This window comes from Anopheles darlingi, chromosome 2 (assembly GCF_943734745.1).
Source record: "Anopheles darlingi chromosome 2, idAnoDarlMG_H_01, whole genome shotgun sequence".
Lineage (NCBI taxonomy): Eukaryota > Metazoa > Arthropoda > Insecta > Diptera > Culicidae > Anopheles > Anopheles darlingi.
The window spans coordinates 35,364,688-35,390,978 of record NC_064874.1 but is presented as its reverse complement, the minus strand read 5'-3'; the positions used below and the strand labels follow the sequence as shown (position 1 = coordinate 35,390,978).

The window sequence follows — 26,291 nt, the reverse complement described above, 5'->3', positions numbered from 1 at the left end:
CCCCAACTGTGTGTGTGTGGCACAGTGACCCCTGGGTGTATGCTACAATGCGCTCGTACAATGCGAAACCGGGCCCTGGCTCCCGGACACACACACACACACACACGCGCGCACTCGCGCGAACACACTCACTATCTCTGTGGGAAGGATTTGAGGGAGATTAATTACTACTTTTTACCGTTTTTTTTATATATATTCTGCTGGCCCTTTTATCCAGCTCATGCAGGCATCATCGGATCGCGCCCGGCCAGGATCGTGGGCGGGCCCCCTTGCTTTGCGCCCGGTGCGCCGGATGGCGAAAACCGATAACCGGCCTGCCGGCCGGCAGCGGCAAGGGAGGAAGCCGGCCGCTGACCTGGAAGGCAAGCAAAACAAATAGCCGCAACACACCGGGCGCTGGCCGGTTCTCGGCCGGCGTACCTTATCGCGGGCGTCGCGATCTGTGGCAGAAAATTTAACGGAAGGGAAATAAAGAATACAACACCCGGACCCCGGGCCCGGAGTGGCTTTACCCTTGCCCCGGACTGTATGATGCGACTGTGGTCGCCTAGCAACGCGCAGCGCGCGCGCGCGCGAAGAATATGCTCATTGATAAACTCTAATAAAACGCTCAGCTGGAGGACGCTAGAAACCATCCACATCGTGTTGTTCAGCTGCTGCTGTTGCGCCAGGTTGCTCTGATTTGCCCCGTTCGGCCCCGTTGCGGTGCGATGCGATTGCCATCGCGCAGCGGCCGGCGTCGTGTGTATGCGCGTGCGCGCGCGCGTCGCGCGTCCGGTTGATCGCGATGCAGTTTAGGAATATTTTATGCTGCCCGATACGCGCCCGGAAGGCAGCGGTGCTGTTCTGCATGTGCAGCAGCAGCAGCAGCAACAGCAGCAGGTGGGGCCCGGCCACAGCGGCCACAAACAACAAGAAGAAGCCCGGCACCGTGGCGCATCCGCGTGGCGAGCAGCGAGATGAACCGTGCGGCATTTATGATAACAACGGTTTATCGGAAGAATTATGGGTTTTTAGCATTGCTGCTGCTGCGGTGGTGTTGGTAGCGGGTGCGGTGTGGCGGCAGGTGGTCCGGCTGCAAGGAATTTCGCGCCAAGAGGGAAAACGCATCCACACGATATGACCATACCGGTGCCGGGTCGCGCGAAATACCGGTTGCACGATGATAAAGCACAGATTAGGCGATCCATCGGATGGCTGTTATATGTTTGGAGCAGCAGCACCAGCACCAATATGTATGTCAGTCGGGCAAGGGTAGATTAAAGGGTGGCGACCGAAGGCGGCGGAGGGTCAACACATCAATCGTCAAGCTTCTGGCTCTTGGTTTTCGGTTGCGGCGCGTTCAAGGTTGACCCAAGAGATCGCGGCCAAAGAACTGGATTGGTATTGAACGCCTGTATTGGCCGCCTTAGCCGTCGAACAGGTTGAGTAATGTGCTCAATTTGCTGGGTAATTTCTTAAAGCATAATCATAACGATCGGAAAGGGAGGATGATTCCATTCGTTCCGCACCATTACACGCTCACACATTAGCTTGCGCGTATGCGTAACGCCGTCATTCCGATCCGGTGCTGTGGGAGCATCTGTTTTGTGGTCCGATGTCGATTCGAAACCCGTCCCGGAAAGCTGGCTTGATAATCATGATAAAGCGTGATCCGGGGGGAGGCGGAGTGATCCTAGCCGCTTTTAAGCTCGAGATTGGAATTCATCTTGTTGCGCACGATCGAAGCGTTGCGCGTGTGAAGGTTCCGAATACAGGCCCTGGAATCCTGAACCTGTTCCTGGGCAGGATTTCGAGGTTTTTCGTCGGTTATTTGGTCTGAAGGGGCGTGAGATTTGTGGCGAGTTTAACACAAGATGGTCGCGTGAAAGTGATAGTCGTAGTTGAAAGTGCCTGGGATCTATGTTGATCATTTGAGTGAGGAACATATTTGAATCTATTATCAATAATAATAGTTTATGTGTTGTTTGGTCAGTATTTGGTAATAGATTACTCTACATACAAAATTTCTGTCTTCAAAAACACAATTCGGATGAAAAGGAAGCTTTTGCATTTCCTCAGATTGCTCATTTCCTCTATGCAATTCATTATTGATTTCAAAGAAAACTGAAACTATAAACTGAACGCAAGAAAAATCCCCAAAAATGATATCTGGGTATTATTGTTGCAAGAAATTAAAAAATGAAAAGAAATGGAAAGCATTTGCAACCAAAAACGGAATACACCTCTTAAGAATTATATGATTTACACGCTCTCTAACGATAATTTTCCTGGTTAGTTATTAGAGCTCGATTAGTCCGGAGGACGCACAACGCACTAAGCATGCTTTGGTTTTTGGAATAAGTAGTGTTGACTTTAGAAGAAAGTTCTAAAATGTATACAAATGTAATTCAAATGATTAAGGAGAATAATACCAAAAAAAATTGATTTTGAACACATTAAAGAAAAGAATGGGAAATATTTGCGATGCAATATCTTTTTTATTTTTGGTTCATAATCAATTTAGTGTTTTTATCAAATACTAAAGCTAAAATAACAGATTATAGACCGTGCATCATTTTTCGCAAACTGTTTCATCAGTTAAAAGATAAATAGAGAAAAGGAGTCAATGGGGAAATTAAAGGAAGTCCATATTACGAGCAAGTACCCACCTCATCATCGATAATTCGATCTATTTCGCTTATTGATCGCGATCGTAAAACCGTAATAAATAATTCCCAAACAACTCCCTTGCTCTTTTCGCCACAAAAACATGTCTCGGCGTAGGGCAAACGAACGATCGAATGCACCCCTATCAGCAGCGTGGGACATGCAACCCTGCAGAGAGTAACGCGACCTGTGCGCGCAGATAATATAGTTATTACCACGCGAGGATGACAAAGGCGGCAGAAATTGGAAAATTCCTCTCAACTAACGGGGTTGAGTTCCTCGTTTCTGCGCCTCTCCACCTGGTTGCTGGCCCTTGATGTAATCGCAGAATGGCAGTCCCGTGGTCCGATCGAAGGATCGGATCAACGGGTTAGATGCAGCAGCAGCAGCTGCTGCAGACCCTATCCCGCCCACGTGTTGTGACCGTAGTATCGCGTTACTGGCCGCATTGCCGTTGGTTCAACCGATCGCCAGCCTTCTGATCAACGCCGAGGCCGCCGTCGTCACCTTCGCGCGTGCCCGCACTCACACACACACACACACACACACACAGCGCCTACAACCAATTCAATTTATCGTTATTTATATCGAAAGATTTATAAATTACTCTTGTTATTAATATTATTGACCACGAATCCCCCTCGCCCTTTTGGTTGAAGAACTAACGCCACAGCGCCGGGAACTGCGAACTGGAACATGAAACGCTGAGAGACGACGGCGACGACGACGCTCTGTGCTGGTGCTGTAGGGGGCTTCACGAGGCGCCTGTCGCGGTCGCGGACGGATAAATTGAAATTAACACTTGCCATTAACGCTGGGTTTGAGGTTGCTAAGCGGACGAAGGGAAGGACAAACACCGGTGCCGGTGACAGCGGGAGCTCCGAGGCATTCGATTCTGGAGCAAACGGATCTCGGATCGAAGGTGTCTTCATTCGTCGCTCGTGGTGTGTGCTGTGCGCCCCCTTGAAAAGTGCTTTGTCACCGAGTGGTGCTGCTGCCTCGTGCGTTTGATAAGATAAGTTGCATTGGTTTTCTGCAGTTGATGCAACTGCTGTTGCTGCAGTGACTAGCGATCGCGAACTGATCATCGCAACGCGCAACTAGTTTGTAGTTACAATCTTGATTAACCATCCCTGGTCTTGGACAGGGGCGGTCGAGACAAACACACACACACACACACGATCGATCGCCTGTAACATGACAGCTGCTTGTCGAAATCATCTGTCACTTTGATGGTCCGGACAAACCAACCGGGCACACCGAGGGTGGCAAAACCCATTAGCAGCGGTGCCATCACCTTCCGCGTCTTCCGCCGATAGATCGATGCTCTCTGGTGGTGGTGTTTTTTCTCTGTTACGATCGAGTGTTTAGTGACCATCACGTTTGACTCCAGATGGCGTCCGTTGAGTTGAGCTTCGATTCGAGATGTTCATTTAAACGGGATCAACGCAAGATCACTATTAGCTTTATCAACCGTGCCGTGCGCTCTCTACCTGTTCTCTGCGGTCTATCTGCGCGCGCGTCCAGCTGATCGTGAGCACATTAGCCACCGATCGACTTCTGCTGCTGCTGCTGCGTCTTCTGCTCATCGTCGTCGTGATGGTAGTGAACGTAATTTACGATCTTGAACCTTCAGCGATCTCGCGCTGCAGGCGCATCATCAGATTAGCTTCGTCGATGTGACACCAAATTGCACACTAACCTACATTCATTCGCCATCCATCGCCGCGCTGTGCCTTCGTTCGCTTCGCTACCCTACTCTAACCCCCACCCCATTTTGGGTCGAGTGTTTCCCTCTCGCTCATTAGCAGATGCACCGGATGCAAATCAAAACGCGCAACACCTCCCACCGCCAAGAAGTGCCCGGTAGAGGGTTGTATTGAGGATTGGAAGCTCAAACCGAGGAACGGTAGAAAGTCGATTTCATTACGCAGCCAGGTTAGTGCAGGCCGGCGAGAAGGGTCGAAAGGTTTTCTGCACTTTTCACTCCGCACCGCAGCTCATCTCGTAGTTACCTTTGCATTGATCTTCTCGTCACCGCGGTAGGGGGCATTACAACGAATGCTCCGTGGCCACCAAGGGTGCCAAGTGTCGCCCCATTTGAACCCCGGGTTTTTACTGGCTGCATGCCGTACACTGGTTGATCGCGAGCGCTTGTTTTTTTTTTATGTGCCTTATTTTAGGCTCAACTTTGATCTCCATTCCATGGACACCACGAAGCCTAAATCACTTGCACTCCCAATGGGCCAAGCAAGAGCCAAGGGCCTGTACCTGCCTGTGGATGGCTGACTGGAGATTGGAGTTTACACGAGCAGAGACGTCGTTGCTGCTCACTGACGGATGAGCACCTTGGAGTGGCCGCTCTTTTGCCGCCTCGAGTTCGAAACGATAAATCACGAAACGGTTTTCCCGCCAGCACACAGCAGGCCACACAGCTGTAGCCAGCGAGGCTACTGCGATCGAGACGACGGGGTTCGACTCCGTTGGCGCACAAGTCAACCGTCGCCAGAGTGACAGAGTGGCTTTTCCTTCGCTCGATTCGCTGTGTTTTTTTTTTGTGGTTGCTTTGGTTGGTTCGTTTTTTTTTTCGCTTCACTCCCCCTCAACACCGGGCACCGACCGGGAACCGGGCATGATCGCCGCACCAGAGCATCACCACCGCCGCCACCAGACACCGTGCGAACAATTGGCAGAGCCATTGAAAGAGGATATAAATTATACGCTTTCAATTGGAACTGTACGATTGGTGGATCGGTGAGGTCGCCGTCGTCGGCTAAAAAGGGAAATTGCTCATAGGATGGATAGAAGGAAGGAAGGAAAAGCGTTTTGCTTCTTCTTTTCCATCCTGGGGTTTGTTTTTTTTTGTGGTTGCTGTTGTTGTTGCGTTTGAACCCCGTTCGCGAACGAACCGCCGTTCAAACGTCTTTGTAGCGCTCATCTCATAGCAGCACACACAGCCTTCGCCTTTTCGCAGCAATCGATACCCCCCCCCCCCCCCCCCCCCCCGGGTATCGACATCAAAGAAAGTAGCAACTGGAAAGGAAAGGAAGGAAGGAGGAGTCTGTCCATCCAGCAAACGGCACCGGTAGCAATCCGGTAGCAGTCCGGCAAAATTCCTTCGTGTGGGAATCGGAATCGGAAGGAAAGGAAAAGGCCAACAACAGCACAGATTCCGCGGCCCGGTCCGGGACTTTCACTGTTTAAAACCCACCACGCGGTCCTTTTGCGCGATCCGCAGCCACAGGAAAAACAATATGCCGATGATATCCGTGGCCGGAACCCCGGATCCGGATGGCCATTTTCTGCAGTTTCTAAAGAGAATTAATTATCGGCTTAATCTCATGCCTGGCAACGAACTCGCTTGTCCTGAAGTGTGACCCACATTTCATTCATCAATTCCGACCCAATGATCGAGCTTTTCGAGGATCCTGCGCGAGGGTGTGCGTAACAATGGAATATTAAAAAAATTAGAACACCGTTAAGGGTACGACACGCCTCCCATTACATCCCCTCCCCCGCTGTGATATGCGAGCCCCACCATTAATCCAATTAGATGTCAAGTCGATGGCTGCGTAACGACGACCAAGAGCACCACGATTGTTGCGTGCGTGTGTGCGAGCAGCGCACACGATCAGCTGCAGCAACAGAAGACGCCCCCGGGGTGGTTTGCGTGGGTTGTCCGCAGTCGGCCAGTCCTATACACCCGCTAGACGATCACCGTTGCACCCCAGAGTACCTTAAATTAATTACGAACCAAACCCTCCGACTCCGGGGAGTGGAGCAAAATATGAATTATGGTGTCCGTGTGTCCGTGTGTGTGTGCCAAGGTGGTGGTGTGGTGGCCATTTTCACGGACTAGTGGCCATACGACGACGACGACGACGACGCAGTCTGCTGTAGTGCAGCAATCATCGTCGGATAAGTCACGCGCATAACCAGCACTCTGCGGCTGGATGTGCGTTCGCTCCCCCACCCCCACCCCACCCCACCCCCTTTTCCTCCCACTGTAAAGGGTGGTGAGGAGTCTGTAATTTAATAACTAATTAATTTAATGATTATTTGTTATATAACAATCTGCATCTCGGATCTTCTGCTTCATTCTGGTGGTGGTGGTGGTGGTGGTGCATCATTACCGCCCTCGCGCCCTCGCGGGGACTCGCTGTTGCGGTTTCATGGTCCCCTGGGTTGGTGGGGGCGTGTTGCCGTGTTTCACGCACCGTAAACCGTTGTCGATCGATTGTTTCACCGACTTTCCGATCGTAGTACCGGCGTGGTTCGTGGCTTGTGGCCAACGTGGAATGTCTGCCCGGTTGGCTAACTCTGATTGGCCTTCGGAGGATTAGGGGGGGGTTGGCCTCCAGTGTCTGTTCCGCGAGCCGCCAGCAACTCAAACTCAAGTAAATTAATTGCAACTCCGATGATCATGATGATGATGATGATGACGATGGCACTGCACCCGGTTCTTCGAGCACTGTACTGCACAGGGACCGGGGGTCGCAAATAGAATATGAAGTTCTGAAGAATGATTGAACTTCGATCTTGCTTCCCGGAACCGTTGGCGGGATGCATGATCATGCGGATGATCGTCACGATTCGTGTGCCACCTACGATCGACGCTGACGACAGTTGCGAGCGCGCATGGTTCTCGTTTGTCCCGTTACGTGACGTCGCGGAGTCGCGCAGGAAGTGCTAGGAAGCCAGGAATTCGCATTCGCGAATGGCCCTCGCTCTCTATCGTTCTCTCTCTCTCTTTCTCTTCCTCTCTTCCTGCCGAGTGAGCTCACGTCACCGGTGGTGGTGACCGCGGTACGGTGTTCGTCGCTTAATTTCTTCCTTTTTCGTCGCTAATTGAAACGATTATCGAAAGTTTATCGATGACCACCATCCGGAGCGCGCCCCATAGCCTCGCGGATGGGCCACGCGTACCCCGATATGGAGCTTTCGGTTCACCATCCACTCCCCCCAACCCAATTACAATCGCATTTACCAGTCGCGTCTTCGGTGCGCGTCAAAGCGACTAAAACGGCGTGCTTATCGGTGTGGGGAGAGCGCCCCACATTGTGTGCGTGTGTGTGGTGCGCTGCAGCAACAAAACAACAGCAATAACAACAAGTCGAGCACCAAGTCCTCCTGAATTCCCACAGTTCACAGTCGTCGCCGTGGTCGTCGCCGGCGACGTAGCGCCGCACCAAACACCACACCGGTTGCGGTGCGGTGCGATTGGCAAATCGGTGGTGCGCAATCGATGAGATCGAGGGGTCATCGGCGAGATCGGCGCGGTTAGCCCCCTTAGGGAGAACAAGGTTATGAGAAAAATGCGACGGGAAAATGGTTAATTAATTAAATTTATTGTTCGCTAAAGCGTTCCGCCAGCAGCAGCAGCAGCAGCGGCCAGGAAACTCGTCTTCTCGGAGGTATGCCAGACTCATAAGGTCGGGTGATCGGGTTGTTCTATCTCGCTGTTTCATGCCGAACTCCCGTGCGAGGCAGTTCAATTTCAAGCTTCAAGCTACCATTAAAGCCGATATGGAATTACAGCTGGGCACGACTGTCGTTGGAGCTAGTTGCAATGCAGAGTAAATTGTTTATGGATTGGTTCGGTGCGATGTGGTTTACGATTTGAAACGTTTGCTCGATAGTTTGGGTCATGATATTTTAAGTGAGATGAGATGTGGGACCATGGGATGGTTTTCAGCATAATGCTTTGCTTCTTACGGAATAACCCAGTTACTGCTGCTGGAGATAATTGCGATGCGGCGTTCACTGGAATGAATGAATTAAGTGACATCGAAAAAACGGCATTTGAATGCCGGTCCTTTGCTCAGGACACCACAAAATATAGCGAAACAGTGAACTCGGTTTTATGCAATTGTAGCGAACAACACAGCAGGCATACTTTAGCCTAAGGAAAGTAGTTAACTCAAGTAAATCTACAATATTTTGGGTTGGAATATGGCGATATCCGGGATTCGTTCCGACAGAGATGGTTCCATAGAACTGGAGAACCAAATCATCTTCTGGAGGCCTGGACCGGTCGTAAACCGTAGGAACCGTATTAATATCCTAGTAAGCTATGAGTCAACAAGCAATGACTTTTTCAGTGAGAAAAAAGACACATAACCTACAAATACAGAATAGGTATTAGGGTCCAATCCAATAAGGCCAACAACAAACGACCTGAATGTACTCTATACAAAGGACTAGTGCCAATCCTTACAAGTTCTTACTGTTTTGTTGTTGACAACAATGCAACTATATTGTGGATACTGTGACACATCACATGTCCCTCCATTAAATTCATTCGACAAATCTGGTAGCGGTTCAACGAACACCATTTGACATATTATTCAAACCAGACTCCCAACTCCCCCAGATCACACCGGTTCACACACTGGTTCTTTAATTCATAAACATTCGAATTCATTGATATCTCTGGCTACTCATACGACAACGGCCTCGAGAATTGCCATTTATGGCAAGCTCTACAATATTCTAGTAAGTGTGAAACATTTCTATGCCGTTGATAAGATATAAAATTGATTAAAATCCCCGAATGCTACTTCTAATGTAGCCCAAATTCATCAAATCGAATCTCTATTGTTCGGTTGTGCATTAACTTACGTTCGTGGGCCACTTTCTTAAACCAAATGGTCTGACTCGGCCCAAATGGATTACTTATCAACCACGGAGTTTTCCCAACCTTCGAGAGTTCGAGAACAAATTTTCACCTCTCACACCCGCACACACGTCTCGAGCAATTCCAGATCTTTGGAATCTTCTCGTATCGCGTGCCCTACGAGTTAAAGATTATCGTAATCACCCGCTTGGAGCGTGATCGATCATCCTAAGGTAGCGTGTTAATTCCCACGAAACTCACCCCCCACATGGCGGATAAACCAACGGAGGACCATCGCCTAATAGGGATCGCCCCCCAGCAATTAGACCCACGCGACGCGACGGCACCCCCACCCCGGTGGGGGGTTATCAACGACCCGCTAATGCTGTCGATTTAATTGTTACGGAAGCTTCTTATCGGTTTGGCGTACTACCGTTACCGTACCGTAGCGTAGAAAGTACTGCTTCTTCGGTTCTCTCCCCATCCCTTGATTTTACCTCAGTTTATCTTATCACTCACGCCCTTTGGGACATTCTAGACCCCAATCGGACCCCAATTTACTGGTTATTTGTTTTGCTTTTTTTCCCCCTTCTTTTGTTGTTGACCGAATGAAATACGCAAACCGCGTGTGACCACTATTCCGGTGTGTACTAGTGATAGTAATCTGCCTCGGCTTGTCTGCCGGCCACCTTCAACCGATCATTAGATTCAATCACAATCACTTAACGGGTCCCCAGCTGCGTTCCCTCTCCAGACCTTTCCGTGTTTTGCGTTGCCGTCGGTCTGCTACAACGTAGAAGGGTTATGTTGGATCGGTTGGTCAATTTTATGAATCAGAACAGCGATAAGCACACACACACACACACTCCGAGAGAGAGACAGAGAGAACAAAGTCAAAGTGTAGTGTGCAAATAGAACCGAGCAGCATCGCCATCGCCCTGTTATGCGAACGGGAGCGATTGCTATTATGTTTCGACGTCGCGATAAGACCGGTCAGCGGGCCCTTATCAGCCGTTATCAGTCACTAGAGCTAAGGGGGAGCGCCGCTGTGGCCGCATAGAGGGTATATAACGTCGCGCCACCGCAGCAGACAGTTCATAGTTACCTTGGTCAATTGATCTTTCTTCGCAAAACTACTCCGCTTGAAAGCGTCTCCGAAGATGCGTGCCTTCGTGTGCATGCTGTTGGCCATGGCCGCCGTGGCCGTGAATGGCCAGTTCGATACACACCAGTGGGGTGACCGGAGCGGTATCGTGCATCTGTTCGAGTGGAAGTGGAACGACATTGCGGCCGAGTGCGAAAACTTCCTCGCCCCGAATGGATACGGTGGTGTGCAGGTATCGCCACCGACGGAGAATGCCGTCGTCTGGAGCCCGCGCCGTCCGTGGTGGGAACGGTACCAACCGATCTCGTACAACCTGAACACACGCTCCGGTTCGGAGACCGAATTCGCGAACATGGTACGCCGGTGTAACGCCGTCGGTGTCCGCATCTACGTCGATCTGGTCATCAACCATATGGCGGCCATCACCAGCAACGGTGGAACCGGTGGTTCGACCGGTAACGCCGGCGGTATGGAGTTCCCGGCCGTACCGTACGGTCGGAATGACTTCAACCCGGTCTGTACGATCAACAACTACAACAATCCGGTCGAGGTGCGCAACTGTCAGCTCGTGGGGCTGCCCGATCTGAACCAAGGTAACCAGTGGGTGCGTGACCGTATCGTGGATTTGATGAACAAGATGGTCGGTTACGGTGTGGCCGGTTTCCGTGTCGATGCCGTCAAGCACATGTGGCCCGGCGATCTGCAGGCCATCTACAGCCGCATGAACAACCTGCCGACGGATCAGGGCTTCCCGGGTGGCGCTAAGCCGTTCATCACGCAGGAGGTGATCGATCTGGGCGGTGAGGCGATCAGCAAGGACGAGTACACGCACCTCGGTACGGTGACGGAGTTCCGCTTCTCGGCCGAAATCGGTCGTGCGTTCCGTGGTAACAATGCGCTCCGGTGGCTCGTCAACTGGGGCCCGGAGTGGGGCTTCCTGCCTTCCCATCTCGGTCTGGTGTTTGTCGACAATCACGATAACCAGCGCGGTCATGGAGCGGGTGGTGATCAGGTGCTGACGCATAAGGTGCCGAAGCAGTACAAGATGGCGAATGCGTTCATGTTGGCCCACCCGTACGGTATTCCGCGTGTCATGAGCTCGTTCTTCTTCAACGATGGTGACCAGGGACCGCCGCAGGATGACAATGGTAACCTGGTGTCGCCCAGCTTCAACGCGGACGGATCGTGCGGTGGTGGATGGGCTTGTGAGCACCGGTGGCGTCAGATCTACAATATGGTCGGTTTCCGGAATGCCGTCGCCGGTACGTCGCTCAACGATTGGTGGGACAATGGTAACAACCAGATCGCTTTCTGCCGCGGTGGCCGTGGATTCGTCGCGTTCAACAATGAGGGTTACGATCTGAACCAGAGCCTCCAGACGTGTCTGCCGGCCGGTACGTACTGCGATGTGATCTCGGGCAGCAAATCGGGCGGTAGCTGCACCGGTGCCAGCGTTACGGTCGGTGGTGACGGCCGTGCCAACATCTTCATCTCGGCCAACGCCGACGACGGTGTGCTCGCGATCCATGCCAACGTAAGTGTTACTAGAACGGGAGAGCGCCGCAGCAAAGCACCAGCCTACTAATCGTTGTTTTTTTTTCCTTTCTTTTTAGTCGAGACTGTAAGAAGCGACCGCTAGCTGCAATCCAAGTATGCTGAGTGATGCAAGGATCACAATCCGCGCAATCACTCGTGACGATCTATATAGCTTTAATAAACTGCATATTCACACCAACTTGTACTGTGATTGAGCAGATCAATGCGAACGAGTAAAACGAATCACACACACACACATACAAAATTGTTTGGAAAAAAAAGCAACCGGAAATCTATCTTTAATGGGTCACTACCAAGAGAGTAGTGCACTGGGCGTAAACCTATGGGTCCACACCTTTCGATGATCCGATGACCTATATACACCTCCCCCCGTACCAGTGCCCGTATGCCCAACCACCCGCATTTCGGCCACGAACATGAAGGAAAATGAAAGCTAACGCAGTCTACAGTCGCCTGATACCGTTTACACAATTAAGGCACCCGAGTCCACGAGCCAGTCGACGATTCCGAGACGCTCGAGAGACTCAACGCAACGCATCAAACGGACAGTAGCTTTCGGAATGGGGTCCAGATTCAAAGAAAAGATACTTTGTTCCCGGGCCAGCAGCTATTTCGTCGATGGAGATGGAACGAAGATCATCGTGGTTCTGGGTATAATTTAATTGTCAAATGCGGATCAAGCATGCCGGGGGTGCGATTGCCATGGTGACCCAGCACTCTCTGACAGGAGCGAACACCCGACCGACCGAACGATTCCTATTACGGAGAAGGCCTTGGCCATTGGCCGCCTTTGGCCCCAACGGCTAAAGCAAAGAGAAGCAAATAGAAAGGATGACCCATTAAATCATCTTTAATAGATCGATGCTGAAGTTGAAGGTTCACCGGAGAGGAATCCCTTCGTTTTAACCTCGTCAACCGAGCCTTCCCGGAGCGAGATTTCGGAAAGCCGGCATTCAATGCTCCCACCGGTCCTATGGTCTACCGGTGGTTGTCAAGTTTCCGTTTCGATGCTATTGCGTGCGCTTCCCCACGGGGACCACGAACCCACGATGGAAGCTACTGGCGTCACCAGACCCTACGGATTGACGTCAACGTCGACGGCGCTCGTTCCGCGGTCTAGAAGCAGCAGCAAGCAGAAGAAGCCAGGGCCGGTGCGAAACAGTTCACGCCTGACCGGATCGGAATCCCGTGTCCCCCGGGGGGAGTTGTACGCTAAGCGGAGATCTAATCAATCCCTTTGCACCGCCATTAATCGTGTGAATTGGGTTAAGAGGAACGCATGGCGGTTGCCCGGCCACCATACGATGCAGCCCCACTGAACGCTGACCGTAGTGGCAGGCAGGTACCCTTCCCAAAATCGCACTCAGCGCATCTGTAAGATCGCGCACCTTAATTGTTCATCAAGCGTCCACTTCGACCGAACGGACCGACACGTTCCGGCCGTCCGTCCATCGAAAAGGTTGAATGGAGTGGAGGGAGCACAAGGGATGGCGAAAAATCAATCGCTTGTGAATGATCTTCATGGCGGCTAAAAGATCGGGAAGTCCGTTACCGCCACATTCCCATCGCCGTCTTCAAACCGTCCGTCCAGGAGGGGGCCACCGAGAGCGATTTGGAAAATGCAGCAACAATACAATAATTGGAGGGGAAAGTTTCGCTCTCAGGCCGCAAGCCACACCAAGCACCAGCCACCACCGTAGCCACCGAACATACCGGGACGTGTAAAAGTGTCAATCATCGAGGGACGGGGCAGCCGAAGGGCTGACCAGCCTAGAGGGCGGCTCTAGGCGATGCGTCAGTGAGATGTGTCATTATGGTCGCACTCATTCATCGCACAACAACAACGGTGAACGGTTGTGATAGAGATCAACTTCCCAAACTTTACCAGCAGGGCCAACGTATTAAAAGGAAACTAAGTTAAAGATCGTGGACTAACTTCGCTCGTGATGTTGTCGGGTACAGCGTAGCAACAGTACTGAGTATGATCATTTTACAGAAGTTTATATGGATTTCGATTCATGGGATGGTTACTGATGAGTCTACAGCATTGTATGGAGTAGATTCGAAACTTGAGCGAACAGAAAAGTTATAATTTCGATACGATATCACTAGAGTAGCAATAACATAGTTAGTTTATAAGCAAACACCATAGACCATGTATGTAATGTTAGTAATCTATAGTAGCTATGGCAACACTACCGTAGTTTTCATTATGCGTTAGTTAGTAATTCAATACATAAAATAGATCATTAGATAAAATAGATAAAATAGACGCGGAATGTATGACCTACATAATTATGATCGGGCAAACAATGCTGATTGTTGATTGTGTTGCTTAGCTACACTCTCTCTTAGACGCACAATTATATAACAGCCAAACCTTTTCACTTGTAAAGTTATCACAGTTGGCCAGCACGCCAGTGATTGATGTTTCCGCCGAAACAAAACCGATGTCCGATAAAGTTGATAACGCTGGTTGATCTTTGATCAGTTATGTTCTTGTCCCCATATATGGAGGTCTCCCTTTTTGTCGAAGAAAGGCTTCCGAAATGGTCCAAACAAAGCACATTAAACAACGGAGGGAAACAATGTTCGATCGGTTTGATTGATGGACTCTCTCCCTAATTGTTGTTATCAATAGCGGCCTGCACCGACCGCGCTACACGCGACAGTTATCAATTTGCAATCGCACTGGAGGCAGGAGGAAAGGGTCGTTCTTTTATCATTCGATTTACTAGATCTACTAGAACCATCTATGTGTCGTTGTCGAATCAGTGCTACTCCAACATGTTTTTCGGAGTCTTTTATCTTATCGCCTCTGTGATAAGACCCCTTTTGCAAGCACACACCGGCACTGCTTGGCCACTCGCCTCGGATCGTATTTAAACCCGGTTGCCTTGTCCGGTTTGGTTATCATTCGTGAAAGGACAATCGGCGAGCGAGACAGTAAGAACCAGCAGTGTAACTAGACAGGATGCGCGTGCTAGTGGTCGCGGTGCTAGTCGCGGTGGCGTTTGCCAGCCTTGCCGTGGCACAGTTCAACCCCCATCAGTGGGCCGATCGGAGTGGTATCGTGCATCTGTTCGAATGGAAGTGGAACGACATTGCGGCCGAATGCGAAAACTTCCTCGCACCACGTGGTTACGCCGGTGTGCAGGTGTCTCCACCGACGGAGAACGCCATCATCGGAGGTAACTTCGGGCGTCCGTGGTGGGAACGGTACCAACCAATGTCCTACCAGCTCGTAACGCGCTCCGGCAGCGAGGCACAGTTCGCTAGCATGGTCCGCCGGTGTAACGACGTCGGTGTGCGCATCTACGTCGATCTGGTCATCAACCATATGGCCGATCTGGCGGGTGGTGGCGGTACCGGCGGTAGCACGGCCTCCCGCCCCGACTTCTCCTTCCCCGGGGTACCGTTCAGTCGGCTCGACTTCAATGCCCCCTGTCGGATCTACAACTACAACGATGCGATCGAGGTGCGCAACTGCCAGCTCGGTGGACTGCCCGATCTGAACCAGGGTGTCGCGTGGGTACGCGACAAAATCGTCGAACTGATGAACCATCTGATCGGGCTCGGGGTGGCCGGTTTCCGTGTCGATGCCGTCAAGCACATGTGGCCCGGCGATCTGCAGGCCATCTACAGCCGCATGAACAATCTGCCAACATCGCACGGATTTCCGGCCGGCGCTAGGCCCTTCCTTACGCAGGAGGTGATCGATCTGGGCGGTGAGGCGGTGACGCGCGATGAGTACACGCACCTCGGTACGGTGACGGAGTTCCGCCATTCGGCCGAAATCGGACGGGTATTCCGGGGACGGAACGCATTCCGGCATCTCACCAACTGGGGCACCGGCTGGGGCTTCCTGCCATCCCATCTGGCGCTGGTGTTTGTCGACAATCACGATAACCAGCGTGGCCACGGGAGCGGTGGTTCGGAGGTGCTAACGCACCAGGTACCAAGGAACTACAAAATGGCGACCGCGTTCATGTTGGCCCATCCGTTCGGTATCGTGCGCGTTATGAGTTCGTTTTCGTTCACGGACACGGAGCAAGGGCCACCGCAGGATGCGTCCGGTAATCTGCTGTCGCCGACCTTCAACCCGGACAACAGCTGTGGACCGGGTTGGGTGTGTGAGCATCGGTGGCGTCAGATCTACAACATGATCGGTTTCCGGAATGCCGTCGCCGGGACGCAGATTAACGATTGGTGGGACAATGGTAACTTTCAGATGGCGTTCTGCCGTGGCAATCGGGGCTTTATTGCGTTCAATTTGGAGTCGTTCGATCTGAACCAGAACCTCCAGACGTGCCTACCGGCCGGTGCCTACTGTGATGTGATTTCGGGCGATCTAGTGAATGGTGCGTGTACCGGGAACACCATCACGGTAGGCGCTGACGGTCGTGCCCAGATTGTGCTGCCGGCGAACGCTTACGACGGGGTCCTAGCAATTCACGCCAACTCGCGTGTTTAGGTGGAATGCTGCTCCTGTCCTGGACAACGTGGTGATGAAAACTAGCTTCTAACTAGCCCCTAAAATCGTTGCATGACTAAACTGATCCTCAATCATTAACATTGAAATGCGAGCCGCGATGCTTTCTACAGAAAGAAAATGATGACTGATGACGCGACCACTTGATGCAACTGCTGCTGCTGCTGCTGCTGCTCCATCCATTAAGACATCAACAATCGAATGACACTAACGACAACCGAGAACATACCAATTCGTCGTTCCGTTGTTCGTGCTTCATCGCTCTCCTTAAACGACTCCTTATTATGGACCTTGGGCCTTAATAACTCCATAATAAGAATAGACGCGCATTGGCGTGTCGATCCTCACTTTCTAATAACGTCGGCTATCATTTCATTCCTCCCCCCCGCTTCCAAAATCTATCGAACACTAAATTGAAGGTGTGATGCTGATGGAACCGGAATGGAATCGTAGTGCAGGCCGTCGGTCGGTCGCGCAGGCGTTGACGCTATCTCGGACTCCGGCCACCACACCAATTGATGGTTGCAACGAGATTTCGAGTCACGAACTTTACGATAACTCGTCGGACTTATCATCCGTAAGGGCCAGTTGGTAGACAGTTGGCTACCGTCCCGGAGACTCGCGTCAATCGCGTGTCTCGCGGCCCGTGGCCACTTGAAATCGAAGAGCCATCGGACGGACCACCGGCTAGATGGCTAGAGGACGATAGCGCGCGCGCGCGCGGTGCGCGGGTTTTATTGGGTCACAATTTGCCTCTTAAACCCAATATCAATCACCTTGAGCGATGTGACGATACCGCCGGGAATGCGGCGGGCCCCCCTTGGTCTGCGCCTTAAACCTTAAAATCAAACAGATCGCGCTCGCTCTCTCGCACTAGCTCGTGCCCTCCTCGCCGTTTGCTTGCTTTGCATTGTTGATTTAATCTCGGGCTTCACTTCTTCTCCGCAACGATCTCAACCGAGGGCGAAAGGCAGCCTTTAGGTCGCCTTCATCAGCCGCCACCTAAACCGTCACGATCGTGGCACCGACACCGCAGCTTCCGTCCGTCCGTCCGTCCGTCCAGGGCAAGCGGGTTGTGTGCATATCGAGAGGATAGATCACTCGCCGCCTTTCCGGGCTCTAGAGCTCGAGAGCCCACCCCTGCGAGGGAAAGGCCACCGACGGGCCAACAGCCGGGATCGCTTTCACTGTTGTCTGTTTGGATGTGGAGCTGGATGATGCTGTTGCTGGTGCCGGTGGTGCTGCCGGTGGTGGCCCCAAATGAGGGGTGCCTCGATCAATATCATTATCGAATTAAACAAAATTCGTTTTCGGATCATAATCGCGCGCGCGTCATCGTCAGTCACCATTATCATCGCCGTCGTTGTCGTCGTCGTCGTCGTCGTGGCGGCGCCATTTGACGATCGCGAGCACCGCATCGCCGTGATTTGGTGCGAGAAAATGGATCGTTCGCAGTCGATTAGGTGGCCAGAATATTAGCGTCCAATCAGAGAGATGCTCGCGCGGTCCGGCGGGGAAAGTGAAAAGCAATGGTGTTTGGCCAAAAAAAAACGGACAAACAACACCCAGGGTTTGTTTCATTGTTCCGGCGCCTCCGTACCACGATGATAATCGATCGTCCGCGTAATTGCGCTCTTTTGTGTGCCGCGCATGTGTGTGTGTGTGTGTGCACACACGGTCAGTTTCTAGTGTTTCCCTCGCCCGATAAACGGTTCGGCTCAAGCAATGACGTTAGCCAATTATGGAGAAGATCGCACGGAAAAAATGTCTTCCGTCAACTTTCGCTTTCCAGATGATTCAGCGAATGATGGGATCGCACAAAGCACACACACACACGCGCACGGAACTTTTGCTTGCTTCTACGACACTTCTTGTGACTCATCTACTACGACGACCACGACACCATCAACCTGCAGCATGAAGCGCGAAGATCTGTCCGTTAATTTAACTCGTTTGATCTCGCGACTGCTCGAGGAAAGGTTTTGCGGCACATATTGCTGCCTTGCCACATATTGCCACACTTGAATAAACCGGGAAAGAACCATCGCGCGGTACGACCTACAAATCAGCTCTTTCTCTATCTCTCTCTCTATCTCTTCCTCTCCTTCACCATTGAACGGCAACCAACCAACCGTCAGGGTACCCTCGGGAACCCTCTGGAGCATCTGGAGCACGCGGCTCGCTTGTTGCAAAAGGGCTCAACATCAACAATCACGGAACGCACGCACGCACGTACGCTAGCCCCCCAGAGATCGGGGATCTGATTGGAATTTATGCTACTTAACAGTATCCCGGTTTAAATCGATAGCACACCATCGCCTCGCCACCATCCTTTGGCCAGTGGTGTGGGATGCGTGTAGTAGGTGCCATATGTGCGTCGGCCTTCTTTTTCCAAATGATTCCGGTTTTCCGGCTTTCCCCCCCACCTGGGGGCCATAACGTTCGCTGTCGCTCGCGCGCAGCATTTTATCGTCATTTTACTCCGATGTGCCGATCCAGACTATTCCTCGTTGATGAAGAGATTGTGGTGCTGCTGCTGCTGCGAAGCTTCTCGAGCTCAAGCTCGGCAAATGGCCACTCGTCCAGGTGCTGCTGCTGCTGCTGCTAATGATCCGATCCGTGCTGCGGCACAAATAGCACAAGGAGGCCCGAGACCTGCCGAAACTACCAAAGTGCCAATCCGCAAGCACTAGACAAGTCTATCGCAGGGAGCAAACGCCACAGAGAGCGGATCCGAGGATGGTGGATTGTAAATTAGCTCGGTTTATTAAGTGGTTTGATGATTTCTGTCCGCTCTTCGCTGCTGCTGCTGATGCTGGAACGGAATGCTGCTTGCTTGCTCACCACGAGCGAGAACTGCTTGTTCGTTTGCTTTATGGCCACACGACCAATGAGGCTATCATAAGGCGCCCTGGTCAGCTATTCAGCTAAAGCGACCATAAAGTGACTCCCCCCCGATGGCTTGAGATTGTTATCGCGTGCAGTTCCGGACAGGCGATAAAAGGAAGAGCGAACTGATACCCGAGCGGTGGGTTTTTGCTAGAGGTCCGAGTGTTCTCGTTGGCGAGCATGCCCACCAGCTTATACACGGCCAGTTCCATTAACCATCCAGTGGCCATTGGCATCCGAACGCCCGACAAACCCACTTATACTGCGATGGACTATTATTGATCTAGTGCGCTCCTTCTTAAAAGAGCAACACGCACAAACAAACACACACACACACACACACTCAATATTAGTCATCAATATTTGCATGAAAGTTAAATGACGTCAAAAGAAATAATAGTGTGAACGATGCAATGAGGTATCTGTCGATCAAATTAAATAAGATTAGAATTAAGATTTTCAGAATGCTAAAAGTATATTAATGTAATCGAATATTGACGCCGCCTGCAGGCGACATTGGCATTGATTTCGTATCATTTTCAGCGCGTGTTATGGAAATGCACCTCAATGGTAAAAAAAGAGAGACTTTTAAAAGATTTTGACTGAATTAAAGTGCAAACATTTTTGCCTTTTTTTCGACAATATTTCGTAGATCGATTTTCATTCCATTTTGCTCCCTTTTATCTGATCTCGGACACCGCACCAGTTGCCCATGTGTTGAAATTTTCACAACTGACATCTAATGTTAAGGCGACGTTAACATTAGATGTGATTGTTGGAATATCAATGATTATGTTAATGCCTGTAGACGATCAATGCAAAAGAAGACGACCATTTAACGCCAATTCTGCATCAAAAATATTGCCGCGTGCCGCTTTACAGTCGAACACTTGAGTACTGCACTTGATCTTGTGGCTAACGACCACCGATCGTGATCTCCGCGGCGCGCGAGATTGATCGCCGGCACGGTCCGGTGTCCGGATCCGGCATGTAACCGATACGCGCTGCGTGAATGTCCCCCCCAAAAAGGGTAGAGCTGCGGCAGGAGCAGCCGGAAACCTGTGCTCCTGGCGCATCGGACGCTTTTGATCTTTGCTCGAGTATCTCATTACCTCAATGATCTTCTCATCATCAGCACCGGGACTGGAGGGGTAATCCGTCATGATCATCGCTCGCTTGTGTGTGTGTGTGCGTTCACGCGTGCCTGCATCATGCGTGTGACGGATCACCGGATCACCGTTGATCATAAATATTTAAATCATAACTAATCCCAGCAGCGCAGCACCAACAAGCGAAATGCTGAACACTTCCCGGTATGTGCGTGCGTGCGTTCGTGTGTAGAACAAACTGCGTTGTGTAGGTTGAGCTTGGGATACGAAAGCTCATCAGCTCGATGGTAGATGAGGGCTATTTACATAAAACAAGCAAACCGATAGCATCATCGGTCGGTGTGGAGCGAAAATTCTCGGCGCACCATGCCATCGCCTGCGAGAATTTATGCTGCAGCACTAGAACTTTGAACTCGCAGCTCGCAATGCAGCGTGCGATCACGATCGCGATCAACCCCCCCTCCCCAGCTAAGCCAATCGCAGGACTAACGGTGATGCTGTTGGTGCTGGTGCCCAGTGATGGTAGTGGTACAATCAGTGTGATTGCCCCGGTGTGTGTCACTAATTAGAGTAGACCCTTTATTGACCATTGTTTCGCTAATTACATTGCACCGACTTTGCATTTGCGCGGTCTTCTTCCTCCTCCTCCTTCTTCTCTGCTTCCTTTCGCTATTCCTATTGCAACTGGGATGACCGTTTCCCACACTCGCACCCCGTAGTGCCCGGTTCCGGTACCCTTTTCGGTTGCCCTTATTTGTGCGCTCGGTTCCCTGTCCCCCGCCCGAGGGCTGGGACAATTTTATTTAATTAATTGCTTATAGATTGGTCCACAGACAGAGAGAAAAAGAAAAGAGAGCAAAGGAAGAGCAGTATGATGCGAAGCAGTCCGACCAAAGCCAGCTCGAGATCTCCTCTTCTCTCGCGATCTGCCATTTTTGCCATCTTCCTGGCACTGCATTGCACATTCAAATTGGCTACTCGAACTGGACCGTGGTCGCCCACTCTCTTGCTCTCTCTCTCTCTCTCTTGGTCTGTGCACCAACATCGCAGGTCGCATCACCATCATCATGATCATGAGATCATGCGCGATCATCTTGCGCCCATAAATAGTGAATCCTCCACCACCGCGATCGACATAAAACTGTTGACCAATTATCGATCACATGGTTTTCCGTTTGTTTTATGTCCCCGTGTGTGTGTGTCCGTGTCCAGCCTTTTGCACGACGCCCCCTCTACTCGTTGCGCTACTTGGAGCGATTTGGATTTAGCATGATTCCGGTCGCCATGGTCGCTGGCTAGCTGGCGCACGATTCCCAATCGGAATGGTCTCATAATTGGATTGCCATCAGCATCATCATCATCATCATGCACTGCGTCGTCGTCGTTGTCGTCGTTGCTGGTCACACGGTCCACGGAAGACGATCCCAGAACCACCGCAGAGGCCGAAAGCAAAAGGCCTAAACCGATGTCACCGTTAGCGGCAACCCTTGGGAGATGCCCGGCAGTAGATCGCCCCCTTGGCACAGTGGCAAGTGGCGCTACACCCACCCTCCTTGGCCATTCTTATCGTGTGCATTCATCGGTGGCGCGCGTGAGGAGAACCACCTTTCGGTGCCACCTTCTAATTACCGTCCGTGTACCGTCTGGTCCGGTGGTTCGCGTTCATCCGCGAGTTTTTTGGGATATGCAAAGACGAAGGGCGACCGACAACCGAAGCCTTTGGCCCGAAGTGAAGTTGAAGCTGGACTGGGATCGGATCTTCTCGTTGCGTTGCTTCTCAGCGAAGCGAAACCGAGACAGATCGAGGCCGCCGATCGCTATCGCTATTTAATCATAGACATCTTCCAGGCCAGGTCCCGGGCATCCCCTCCCTCCCTCCCGAGGCCGAGACGGCTACCGACGGACGCACACGGGAACGGACCGGAGAATTGCGGGTTTCAATTGTCCAGCAAACCTTTACCCAAAAATTACATGACTCCCTCCCGATCCGTGCGCGCCACGCGTAAAGGGGGTTCGCTGCAATGGGATTTTGATTCCTCGATGATTACGGCATATCGCGGCATCGCCACGGGATCGCGCGCACCCACCGCCGGGTTTTTTTTCTTTCGGACGCATCTTTGAGTCAAATCAAGCGATGGTCGGTGTCGCGAATGGCGGCTGAGATGACTTGATGATGACCTCTGACCATTCCTCTCGATAGAAACGAACCATAGCAGCACACACACGGAGGACCAAAGGCGGGGACCAAGTAGGCGCTGCCGAGACCACCACGAAAGTGTTACAAAGTGCACACACGCACGCACACACACAAACACCCGTTGGTTTTGGTGTAGCGCCAGGGTAATTAATGCGCCAACCTGTTTGCCTTTGGCCACGAAGTCAAAACGAAGATATGGAAATGGCAACATCAGGCATCAGAGGACCCTCTGCTTCTCGACTGATGATAGTGGTCCATCATTCATATCGATTCTAGCGCAACACACTCTTTCAACTCGCTGTTGTGGCTGTGTGTTTGTTTGGTCTTTCTGTCGATGATTAATGTCCCCGACAATCTCGGTGAAGGTCGGCCTGCTGTGGTCTAAGCTCCGCTGCCGCCGGTGCCTAGTGGTCCCGGTTCCGGTCCGGTATCAATCGGTGCACATCTTGATTGACGTCAGAAGTGGCTGACAGGTGACGGCTAGCGCATGGCGCATTGGATCGGTTCGAAGCAATCGTGGCACCAGCTCCAGATCCAGCTCCAGAGTTGTGCTTCCAGTGCTTCTGATCGATACAAAGTGTACCTGTTTCACCTCCAGCACCGCAATGCGCAAACGATTTAGCGAGCAAAGGACCTCTGGATGGATGGATTTGACTTCCCAGATGGAGATCGCGAGATGGAATTCATCAATCGATGACAGCAGCAGCAGCAACGACGACGACGACGTCGATAACGGTATCTCCCAGGTTGGCTTTCCCTTTTTTCCGCGGATTTTAATCTTTTTAAAGAATTTTCTTTCGATTTCCGTCGTTGAAGAAGCGCGACCAGAGGTCACACGCCCATGTTGAGGTGCCCCCGACAGTAAACATTGACCGACATTGCACCGACCGTTAGTGCGTACTGTTGGTGGTGGTGGTGGTGGTTGGCCCCAAAACGCAGGCCCAGGAACGTTGCACACCGGAACCTCGGCCACCTTCTTTCACGTTACCGCTACCAGAGACTAGTACCAGAAGTCGCCGTGGGTCAATCGCAACTGATCAAATAGCCAGATCGAGCGTCCGAACGTCGAGAGGGAGGCCATAAGGTGCCGTGACCTTCGCGTAAAGGGGGCCACGATGCGTCGTCGGTCGGGGATCGATCAGCGCACACACACACACACAGAACCTGAACCTGAACCCGGAGATGCAAAGAGCGCAGGTTCGGTACCAAAATTAGGCTACCAGGCCCAGGTTGGATTGGCCATTAGCAGGGGGGGTGGAGGAGAACCTAAGAGTTGGACTGGAGTGGCGCGTGGTGCTAATGCTCCAGTTCCACTCTTCCTTGGGAGTAGGGGAAGTATAGGAATGTAATTTAATAACAGACTAGCAAACGGCTAAAGGGAGGCGACTCCGCCAAGAGAGCAAGAGAGAGAGAGAAAAAGAAAGAGAGAGAGAGAGAGTAAAAGGTGAGGGAGATGATTGTATGTTTTGCGCTAATAATTACTAAAAATGGATCGTCGGTCATCAGCGAACATCATCATGTTGGTGATCGATCGAAACCAAAAAACACATTCCACCCTACGGATTGGGACTACGACGAGGCCGCACTTCTTGTGTAATGTTGCGGGATGATCGTTTTTGGAAGAATTAAACCCAGGGGAATAAAATGCGTGATGCCAAAAACCAAAACCCGCGACCGACTAAAACGAGTGGCCACAGTCGATGGATCTACCGAGGGTTGAAAGCAGCAAGTTACCGGAAGTAGCACGGACCGCGCGTCCCTAGTCCACGACCCTAACGCTGTTGTGTAAGACCAAACGCGAGTTGCGATGATGCTCGATGCTTGATGATGATGTTGATGCTGATCGTCTGCCGGTGAGTCAAGCGTGGTACTAATCGGAACGTGGTACCCACCCGGCACACATGCCTGTAACAATGTGTGCTCATATGCTAAATAGCGATCCCCCTCCCCCGACTGGGGGATGAGGACTTAAAAGCTCGACGATGGCAGTGCCCGGCCGGGAGCCCTACCATTAAATGTTCCAATTCACACGCGATTATGCTTGCTGCTCGGATCGGATCGCTCCGTCCGCGATGGTATGTGGTTCGCGTTGATATTTAGAGTAGTTGTTGCGGTGTAGGTTTGTATGCTGTCGATGGATGGGTTGTTGACTGTACGTTTCAATTAGCAATACATGCGCAATAGAAGAAGCGCAGCGCGTCAATCGCGAAGGGGAACGCGAAACGTGCGGCTGGCATCTCGTTGGGCCCCTTTTTGTTGGCACGCCCTGAACCCCCCCCCCGTGGTGGGTGTGTTATGAAGGTCAAATGCACGCTCGCGTGGTGGGTGGCCTCGATCCGAAGACCCCCACCCCCCAAGTGCGAACACGCGACCAAGCGACCTTTGTCCCGACGTTGTTGTCGTTGTCGTTGTTGTCGTTGTCGTCGTCGAGATGGCCTGGATTGCAAGCTTCCTGTCGTGGTTTCGCACACACACACGCGCGCGCCCCTTTACCGGGACTATAGCCGGAAAAGGCAAACCGTTTAATGTCCATTTCCAGGCAGGGTAACATAACTACTTTCGATGTGCGGGGACGTTGACGTATCGATCGTTCGGATCGTAGCAAGCAAAACCGTTCGCGCCGTCGCACCGCAAATCTCGCAGCGAAAGCGAACTTGTTCAAGCGAACGCCAGCGCGCCAGCAGCGGCAAGCGAGGCGAGGAAACGGTGGATCCACACACTCGCCGGTCGCCACCGAGGAGCCACATTCCAATCAGTGTTATCTTCATCCCAGCATCAGCAGCAGCAGCAGCACCAAACAGCAACAACAAACAACTCCCATCGATCTCCAAGTCACCCTTCTACAGCAGCAGCATCGGCAGCAACAGCAACGGCGATCCATCAGTGCCGGACGTACACACCACCACCAAGGGGCTGAGGAGCATCTCACGCCCTTCCTCTCTTTTATGCTGCAACATAATCAATTGCTCATATTCTTCGCGTCGCGTCGCACGAAAACACAGCGCGCGATTATTCCATGAGAAATGTCGCCATTTTCTCGGCATTTCGCCGCTGCCACCTACTTGCGGACCCCGGGCCTTGGCTTGAATTTCCATTCCACCAGCAGCAGCAGCAGCACCGCGACGAGGACGACTGGCACGAGCATTGCAATTGGAAAATCCTTCCACGGAACTCCTGCGCCTTCCTGTCCGGTGTGACAGGTGGCTTTATGTTAATTTTGACCTCCTCTTGCTCCTCGTCTCTCTCTCTCTCTCTCTCTCTCTCTCTCTCTCTCTCTCTCTGTTTCGCATGGTTCGCACAACACAACACACGGCGCACGGCGACAATCCTTTTCTGTGCGGTGCTTCTGGCGAACCGGCCTCCGGTTGGGAACCAGGAACCAGGAGAAGAACGAGGGTACACACCGAAATGCAGTGACCCACTGAAGTGGACGGTTGTCCCCCTCGCCTCGTTTTGGGGCCAGGCCGTGCGAACGGTAATGATGATGATGATGCGCCGCGGATGTCGCTGCTGCAACTCTGCCTGCCGCAATCGATCGATCGAAGGGGAAAAGTCAATTGATTCACCTAGATTTGTGTTCTCTGCACCTGTGTGTGTGTGTGTGTGTGTGTGTGTCGATGGTCGATGACAAACCATTTGGGGACCCTCACGACGACCTGACGACGATGGTATCCCGA

At 51.9% G+C, this 26,291-nt stretch overlaps 3 protein-coding genes across 4 annotated transcripts in view; all 3 read left to right on the top strand.

Annotated features, from left to right (window-relative positions):
* Positions 1 to 26,291, top strand: part of LOC125950282 (autophagy-related protein 16-1) — a 633,733-nt gene that overhangs the window by 586,116 nt on the left and 21,326 nt on the right. The gene's annotated exons all lie outside the window — the stretch shown is intronic.
* Positions 10,269 to 13,875, top strand: LOC125950287 (alpha-amylase 2-like). Its single transcript, XM_049678148.1, has 2 exons — positions 10,269 to 11,904; positions 11,984 to 13,875. The coding sequence occupies exons 1-2, from the start codon at positions 10,426 to 10,428 to the stop codon at positions 11,993 to 11,995; spliced, it is 1,491 nt and encodes a 496-aa protein (XP_049534105.1). The 5' UTR covers positions 10,269 to 10,425; the 3' UTR covers positions 11,996 to 13,875.
* Positions 14,594 to 16,642, top strand: LOC125950285 (alpha-amylase 1-like). Its single transcript, XM_049678145.1, has one exon. The coding sequence runs from the start codon at positions 14,902 to 14,904 to the stop codon at positions 16,399 to 16,401; it is 1,500 nt and encodes a 499-aa protein (XP_049534102.1). The 5' UTR covers positions 14,594 to 14,901; the 3' UTR covers positions 16,402 to 16,642.

What these genes read in the sequence shown, in the direction of transcription:
- LOC125950287 (XM_049678148.1), top strand. Translation starts at nt 10,426, where the DNA reads ATGCGTGCCTTCGTGTGCATGCTGTTGGCCATGGCCGCCGTGGCCGTG.
- LOC125950285 (XM_049678145.1), top strand. Translation starts at nt 14,902, where the DNA reads ATGCGCGTGCTAGTGGTCGCGGTGCTAGTCGCGGTGGCGTTTGCCAGC.